The sequence below is a fragment of the Vanellus vanellus genome (genome assembly GCF_965231255.1).
Source record: "Vanellus vanellus genome assembly, contig: HAP1_SCAFFOLD_70, whole genome shotgun sequence".
Taxonomy (NCBI): domain Eukaryota; kingdom Metazoa; phylum Chordata; class Aves; order Charadriiformes; family Charadriidae; genus Vanellus; species Vanellus vanellus.
In genome coordinates this window covers 1-8,447 of record NW_028128467.1, presented here as the reverse complement: position 1 = coordinate 8,447, position 8,447 = coordinate 1, and the positions used below count along the sequence as shown (strand labels likewise).

At 54.6% G+C, this 8,447-nt stretch overlaps 1 protein-coding gene across 1 annotated transcript; it reads right to left on the bottom strand.

The window, feature by feature from the left end:
* Window positions 1-5,726: 5,726 nt before the first annotated feature.
* On the bottom strand, window positions 5,727-6,716 carry LOC309684416 (olfactory receptor 14I1-like; the record flags this gene model as incomplete). The annotated part of the gene is made up of 1 exon (XM_082500338.1): window positions 5,727-6,716. The coding sequence occupies one exon, from the start codon at window positions 6,714-6,716 to the stop codon at window positions 5,727-5,729; it is 990 nt and encodes a 329-aa protein (XP_082356464.1).
* Between the last annotated feature and the right edge of the window lie 1,731 nt (window positions 6,717-8,447).

Below are 8,447 nucleotides of genomic sequence, written 5' to 3'. Positions count from 1 at the left end.
AAGAAATGATTTCACAAACACAGATCCCGGTCACGGGCCTTCTACTGGCCAGTCCAGTGTCCAAGCAGTGGTGACCTCACAAGTAACCTCTTGCTGCTGGCATGTTCCATACATGCTGGCATGCACATATTGTATGTTACATACACACTCCTGCTGCTGACATGTTCTATAGTTGGGACCTCACGAGTACCAAGCCAGGTCATCAACCCTCTGCTGCCCTAAGAGGTGCTCTGAAACACAGCACGTCCAACACCTCTGAGCTTGCTCATGGTCTCTCAGGTTCTCCAGCAGCAGCACCCTCACAGTTGGCATTCAGGTCATTTGCCTGCTGCTGACCTGTTAAGGACTCAAGCAGAAAGGACCTGCAAACACCAAGCTCACCCGTGATGCTGGTGCTGGCCTCTCAGGCACTCAGAGAGCGCTGACCTCCAATTCCATATCCAGGTGATCTGCCTGCTTCTGGCCTGTCAGAGATTGTGGCAGCACTGACCTCAGAATTAACATCCAAACCATGGGCCTGCTGCTGGGCTGTCTGGTACTCATGAAGGAAGGACGTCATGGGCACTGAACCCAGCCTTGAGCCTGGGGTTGGCCTGCCACCTGCAGAGACAGCAGTGGCCCCAAAATGAGCATCCAAAGCAGATGTCAGCTGTTCAGGTATCTGGGACTCTGGCAGAGGTGACCTCACAATAACATGCCAGGCCTTGGGCTGCTGCTGGCCTGTTGCCTTCTCAGGCAGAAGGGACCTCACAAGCATCTACCTTAGACATAAAGCTTTCACTGGACTTTCATGTCCTCACAGTACCATGTAGATTGAGAGAGGTCTTTGGAGATCATCTACTTCAATCCCCTGCCTAAAGGGAGTCGGCCAGAGCAGGTTGCTCAATAGCATGCCCAGGTCTGTTTTGAATATCTCCATGCATGGACACTCCACAGCCTCTCAGGGCAGCCTGGGCCAGTGTCCTGCACCCTTGGTGCCACAACCTGTTTTCTTAATTCAGGTGGAATTTCCTGGTTTTGAGCCCTGGGGCCTAGAGCACGTGCCCTGTGTTGGAACGCTGAGGCAGGTGGGCTTCTTCAACCTGGTGAAACTCCTCCAGCGAGGGTCATCATCGTCACTAGAAGTATTGGAGAGAGACTGATGGGAAATGATAGGTATAAAGACACGGAAGGATTTGGCTGAAGAGCCCATTAGACTGCTGAAAGACAAGGGCGGGCTTCTAACTCTCAAGCAGCACCTGGGTAGTTGAGAGGGATCAGACTGAGCGAGCAGTAAGGGGAAGGGGAAACTGGAGAGCAATGGGAAGGGCATTGGTCCGGCTGGTCTGCTGAGAAGGTGCCTTTAGACCCGGTCATTTTGTCAGGACAGGTGGAAAGCGTCAGGAGATTAAATACACAGGAGCACGGGCAAAGTCCTGCAAGGCAAGTCCAGGGGAAGGCCAAGATTTCTTCTCCTGCGATTAAAACACTTCCTGGAAATTCCCATTCTGGCACGGTGGGAAAGAATTGCCATTTTACAAAAAAGATACCATCATCTCAGTTGGTGAAAAGGTGCTCATGTGTTTTGAGAAGTTGCAAGCTGTTCCTGGCAGAGTTCAGCTCTGACCGCAGACATCCAGGGCCACCTGTAGAGGTCCCGGTGTAGCTGAGGTGTTGGTCTGGGACAGGCCAATGTCACACACGACCTGCAGGAGACCAGAGCCCCTTGGGAGCTGCTGATAGAGGGTGTCAGGGCACCTGCACGGGCACCAGGCGTCTGTGTCCCTGTGACTGAAGACATCTGTGTTTGTGTAGCTGCACCCACCCAGGCTCTGAAGATCCCTGTCTGTCCTAGTTTGAGGTAAAACAGAACCATTTTTCTGTTCCGTAATTATACTTCCCAGTGAAGTCTCTTCTAACTAGCTGCACTCTCTGAAATTAACGGCTCCTTCTTCAGACTGTGTCTGTTTCCAGAGTCACAATACCGCAATGGTGTGCAGAGAGGCTCTCGCTTACGCTCATTGCTATAACAGCCAAGGGCAGCTCACTTGGTTACGTGCCACGTTGGAGGGTCAAAAGCAGAAGAGCGTAGAGGGGTCCCACCTGCGCGGAGGAGCGGACAGGACAGGTGACCCCAAACTGACCAACAGGATCTTCCACCCCATCTGCCCCATGCTCAGTGTAAAAGCTGAGTGGTCAGAGGGTCAGCCCTCTTTCTGCAATGGCCGACGTCTGAGGAGGACTCTGTCCATCTGCCTTTGACCCCGATCCATGTGTTCCTGAATCCAGATCCGGAATCCAGTTCCCGTCCAGCACTGAGTCCATTCTGGGCCTTTCCCAGTGCCTGACGATGATGTCATCATCATCCAGAGAGCTCAATACACTTTACATACAGTGTATCTATAACAGTATTTCCTTTTAAATTATTATTATATTCTTAATATTTTCACGACAGTAGTTTAGTTTTTAAACCCAAGTGTCTCTTTCTCTGTCTCCCTCCTCTCCTTGGAGACAGAGGTGGTGGAGAGCGTCTGTCTTTCCTTTCAGTACCCAGTGCGGCCCAAACCACAACACACCCTCACAACTGGCATTCAGGCCATGTGCCTTCTGCTGGCCTATCAAGGACTCAGGCAGGAGATGGCCACAGAGCAAACCTCCCCCATGAACAGGGGCGAGTGGCCAGTGCTGGAAGGAGCCGAGGGGAGAGGCTGGGGGTGACGAATGCCCTGGGCACCTTCCCAGTCTGCCCATGGCACCGAGGGCACAGACCGGCCTCCTCTCTCCTGCACCCGCATGTCTCAGCTCCCTGCCACGAGACCGGGCTCTGCACCACACACTCCAGTGGGTGTGTGTCCTCTCCCGGGCACGTCCAAGGCCAGCCCAGCCCCTCCCAGGCTCTCCCCAACTCCCCTGCCCTCTCCCCAGCCCAGCCCCGCAAAGCAGCCCCCTCTGGGCTGGCCCCATGGCCGTGCCCGCCACAGGGTGCTGCAGAGCTCTGGCTGCTCCCCCCACAGCCACAGCCCCTCTGAAGGGCACAGCAGCTGCTGGGGAACAGAGAGGGCTCTCAGCCTCCCCATCAGCCCCGGGGCTGGAGGCTGCACGTGGCAGGAGGACATGGAGGTCCGTGAACCTGCAGGAGCCCTGATCTCGGGCCAAGGAGGTGCCCACAACAGGCGGCCTCTGCCCCCTCAGTGCCAGCCCCTCTCCCCAGGCCGGCACAAGAGTCCTGCTCCAGAGACGGAGCAGCCTGCCCCGAGTGGGTGCTGCAGAAAGAGCTTTCTCCTTCTCATGGGTTCCTCCCTGCAGGCACAGAAATGCTCCCTTGCTCTTCCCCCTGGACACCCCTTCTCCCCAGAGATCCTTTCCCAGGTGGACATTCCTGGTTCCCACCCTGTGATCCCTGCATGGCCCTGAGCTGGTGGTGCTGCTGTGCAGAGGGAGGGGGCTGTGGTGCCCTGGGGCCATGAGGTGAGCCTGCACTGGCCATGCTGGTCAGGGTGGGCAGCAGACCCAGCCAGAAAGGGATGACTGCTTCTGAGCCCCGTTCCATCTCCCCTCCTGGCTCAGGAAGAGAGGACAGGGCTGAGTAGGACCAAAGGGTGTCTCCAATGGCACAAAGGACAGCACAGGGCTGCACTAGATCCAGCCCTTGAGGCTTTCTGAGAGGGTGTCCTGAACTGCTCTCCAGTCTTATGTCCCTTTTCCTACTGGGTCCTCACAACCTGTCATTGCTTTCAAGTTTCCTTCTTAGCCTATGGGCTCCACAGGTTGACATTTTCAACCTTGGATGGTCACTCATTTTATGAGGTGCCGCTCACTGCCCACCCAGACTCACGCACTGTCCCGGAAGATCCCCTGAGCTCTCCTGGTAGTGCCTGATTCCTCATCTTTCATCAGCCCCACTGCAGGTGGGACAGCACCGGGCAAATAAGTCAAAGACCAGTTGCTGTCTGAGCGGACATGTGCAAGCATGAAGGGAGGTCTTCACCCAGTCCTTGGTCCCTCACAGATCCCCCTGGCACTCTGAGCCTGTCCCCCTAAATCCATCAAGGTCTCAAGAAGAGAAACGGTCCTTTGAGGGAGCAGTTCCCTGAGTGCATTCCTGACACCAGCTTTGGAAGAGGCATTCAGCCTTTGGGCCCTCCCTTAAGAAACCATTTTGATTATGGTGGTTCCTGCACAGAGACCAGCTCTGGTAAACAGGTTCACGTGACCTGCTCCTGCCTGCAGCCACAGTGATGCCACTGTCTGGACAACAGGACTGTCACAAGTTCCACAAGACCTTTTGGGTAACACAAAGGCAAGAGCACAGAAGACTGTGGATGTGAGGAGATACCAGCACTGAAAAGGTGACCTCATTCTGCTGTCCTTGGCCATGGCTCAAGGGGAGCAGCAGCTCAGACTCACAGGCAGCAGAGACAGAGTGCCCAGCGAGGCAGCCAGGGGCAGCCCTAAGGGCCCCCAAGGCTGATCCTCCATGGGGCAGCTGGGCATTTGCCTCTTGAACCTCTCTTGCATGCTGGGGCCCAGCTCCAGGGGAGATGTGAAGATGCAGAAGTTGATACAACTAATTTTCTGCTGGATTCTTTATTAAGCTAGTCTAAACAAGGAGCTTCGATCTAGCTCAGGTGCAGTCCTGTTCAATATATTCATCAATGACATGGGTGAAGGGATAGAGTGTACCATTAGCAAGTTTGCTGATGACAAAAAACTGGAAGAGGTGGCTGACATGCCAGAAGGTGGTGCCACCATACAGTGTGACCTGGCCAGGCTGGAGAGTTGGGCAGAGAGAAACCTTATGAAGTTCAACAAGGGCAAGTGTAGGGTACTGAGCCTGGGGAGGAATAACCTCATGCACCAGTACAGGTTAGGGGCTGACCTGCTGGAGAGCAGCTGTGTGGAAAGGGACCTGGGAATCCTGGTGGACAACAGGATGACCTTGAGCCAGCAATGTGCCCTGGGGACAAGAAGGCCAATGGCATCCTGGGGGGCATCAAGCAGAGTGTGGCCAGCAGGTCGAGGGAGGTCTTCCTTCCCCTCTACTCTGCCCTGGTGAGGCCGCATCTGGAGTACTGTGTCCAGTGCTGGGCTCCCCAGTTCAAGAAGGACAGGGAACTGCTGGAGACAGTCCAGCAAAGGGCTACAAAGATGATCAGGGGACTGGAGCAACTTTCTGATGAGGAAAAGCTGACTTGGGGCTTTTTTTGTGTGGAGAAAAGAAGACTGAGGGGGGATCTTATTAATGCGTATAAATAGTTAAATGGAGGGTGCCAGGGAGATGGGAACAGTCTTTGTTCAGTGGTGCCCAGTGACAGGACAAAAGGTAACGGGCACAAACATGAACGTAGGAAGCTCCATCTTAACATGAGGAGAAACTTCTTTCCTTTGAGGGTGGCAGAGCACTGGCACAGGCTGCCCAGAGAGGTGGGGGAGTCTCCCACTCTGGAGACATTCCAAACCCGCCTGGAAGCCGTCCTGTGCCACTGCTGTAGGTGTCCCTGCTCTGGCAGTGGAGTTAGACTAGATGCTCTCCAGAGGTCCCTTCCAACCCTGACCATTCTGTGATTCTGTGATTCTTATGCACATGAGGTCTTTGGGTCCAGGAAAAGAAAAAAAAAAAACAAGCACGAGAACAAAAACAGTAACATCAAAGGTATATAATAAAAAAACAGAATGAAAAAAAAAAGAAAACAAAACAACAAAACAAGAAGAAAAGCAATGAGGTAAAATGCACAATTGAAGAAAAGTTAGTCCTGGTCTTTGCTGTAATACTGTGGGTACCCTTGTGGGATAATGGGCACCATATTAATTGTGAGTAGATTGTATTGCAATAATTTGTACAGGGCATTCTTGATTTCCTTGTTCCTCATGCTGTAGATGAGGGGATTCACTGCTGGAGGCACCACCGAGTACAGAAATGACACAAGAAGATCCAGGAGTGGGGAGGAGATGGAGGTGGGCTTCAGGTGAGCAAATACAGCAGTGCTGATAAACAGGGAGACCACGGCCAAGTGAGGGAGGCACGTGGAAAAGGCTTTGTGCCGTCCCTGCTGTGAGGGGATCCTCAGCACCGCCCTCAGGATCTGCACATAGGACACCACAATGAAAACAAAACACCCAAAGACTAAACAGGCACTAACCACAATCAGCCCAACTTCCCTGAGGTAGGAGTGTGAGCAGGCGAGCTTGAGGATGTGGGGGATTTCACAGAAGAACTGGTGCAGGGCATTGCCCTGGCAGAGGGGCAGTGAAAATGTATTGGCCGTGTGCAGCACAGCATAGAGAAACACACTGCCCCAGACAGCTGCTGCCATGCGGACACAAGCTCTGCTGCCCAGGAGGGTCCCGTAGTGCAGGGGATGGCAGATGGCAACGTAGCGGTCATAGGCCATGATGGTGAGGAGAAAATACTCAGCTGAAATAAAAATGAGAAAGAAAAAGAGTTGGACAGCACACCCTCCATAGGAGATGGCCCTGGTGTTCCAGAGGGAATTGGCCATGGCTTTGGGGAGAGTGGTGGAGATGCAGCCCAGGTCCAAAAGGGAGAGGTTGAGGAGGAAGAAGTACATGGGGGTGTGGAGGTGGTGGTCGCAGGTGATGGCGGTGATGATGAGGCCGTTTCCCAGGAGGGCAGCCAGGTAGATGCCCAGGAAGAGCCCGAAGGTCAAGACCTGGAGCTCCCGTGTGTCTGCGAACTCCATGAGGAGGAAGTGGGTGATGGAACTGCTGTTGGACATTAGATATTTCTTTTATGGGGGCTCTGTTAAAGGAAGGAAAAGACAGGAAAAAATCAGGACAGAATTCTATGAGCCCATATACTCCATTTTTCATAGATATCACCCTCAGTTGAAATGCATTTTTTCTCTCTGGGTGGTGCTGGCTGAGTGTGGTGTGAGGAGCAGCACCTCTGCCCCTGTGCTGCTGAGGAGTCAGCCCTGCTCTGCTGCAGTGGGTACAAGGGAGCTGCTCTGTGACAGCTCCAACCGTCACAAGGGGTGTCAGATGTAATCCACCTGTAATGGAAAAGTTCAATATTTGCACTCACGGCTCTCCAGAGCGTGGGCTGCAGAGCAGAGGGTTAGCATGTCCTTATAAATTTTTGCCTGTGCTTTTTATTTTCCATGATAACATCTCATGAATGTAGAAATCCTCATTTTGATGACTAATCATGTTACGATTCTTCAGACGGGACAGACGAGTTCAGCTCTCTTTGGCTTAAAGCAGAGTCAGCAGAGCTGCACTGTCCATCGGGGTTTTGCCCATCTGCCCTCTGCTTTTGTTTCATCTGCCTTCAAGATGACTCCACACACAAACTACTTTTTAAAAAATACCAAACAGCTGAACTCATATGGGATGAGGGGAGCACTGGTTGAGAGGGCAGATCTGCAATCTCTTCCCTGTCCCAGCGCAGAGATGGAGCTGTGATGGAGAGAGCAGGACACCACCCCTCCCCAAGAGAAGCAAAGCTCTCTGAGAGGAGACTGCCCACCCCCGAGGAAAGGCTCAGCACTCCCCAGGACCCGACGGCAGCGCTGTGCCTTGCTGGGGGCAGCTCGCAAGCCCCACAGGACCGGCAGAGCAGCAGTCGGGGTGCCGCAGAGGAGATGATGTGAAGAGAGAGTGCGCTCAGGTCCCAGCAGACAGCGCCCAGCAGACACCTCCATGGAGGAGCCCAGGAGAGCTGGCTGAAGGCAGCCTCCCCCCGGGCGTGTTGGCAGTTTCCCCCCAGCCCTTGCCCCTGTCTCTGCTGCCTGGGGCTGTCCCTGCCAGGAGCTGTTGCTCTGTGCCCAGGTCTCCCCCTGCCAGTGCCCCAGAGCCCATCCCACCCGCTGTGTGCTCAGCTCTGCCCTGCAGCCCCCTCCCAGCAGCAGGGCACTGCCCAGGGCCAGCTCCCTCTGTGCGGGTCCTGAGGAGTGGAGCAGATCCAGCCTGATGCTGCAGGCAAAGGGGATGCTGGCGCTGTCTGTGGGTAGAGGAGTGAGTGCAGGCACTTGATGAGGTTTGTGGCAGACCTGCTGATCCCTCAGTGTCACAGTGACAGCTCCTTTCCCTTAGGAGAAAGCTGCGAGCACAGAGCCTGGAAAGGTCTTTGTCTTTAAGGTAGCCCCTGCCTTGACTTTCCCCTTGCAGTGCTGCCTCTGCCAATGTTCTAGGGGTGGTCAGCAGCTGTGAGCAGCCGTGACCCATGCAGCACCCTCTCAAAATTAGAAAGACCCTGCCCTGACAGGGGTCACTCCTTCCTCCCACAGCTTCTCCCCACAGCACCTCCGTGGGAGCTCCCCGGGCAGGCGCAGAGCTGACCCTGGCAGGCGGCAGAGTCCCTGCGCCGGCATACAGCCCCCGGGGTGCAGGGACCCTGCTGGCAAGGACAGCCCTGCCCACCCCTGCCTGCACACCGATCTGCAAACCCCGGAGCCATCCCTGGGAGAAGGCAGCTGTCCGTCATTGTCCCTCTGAAGGTGCAGCAG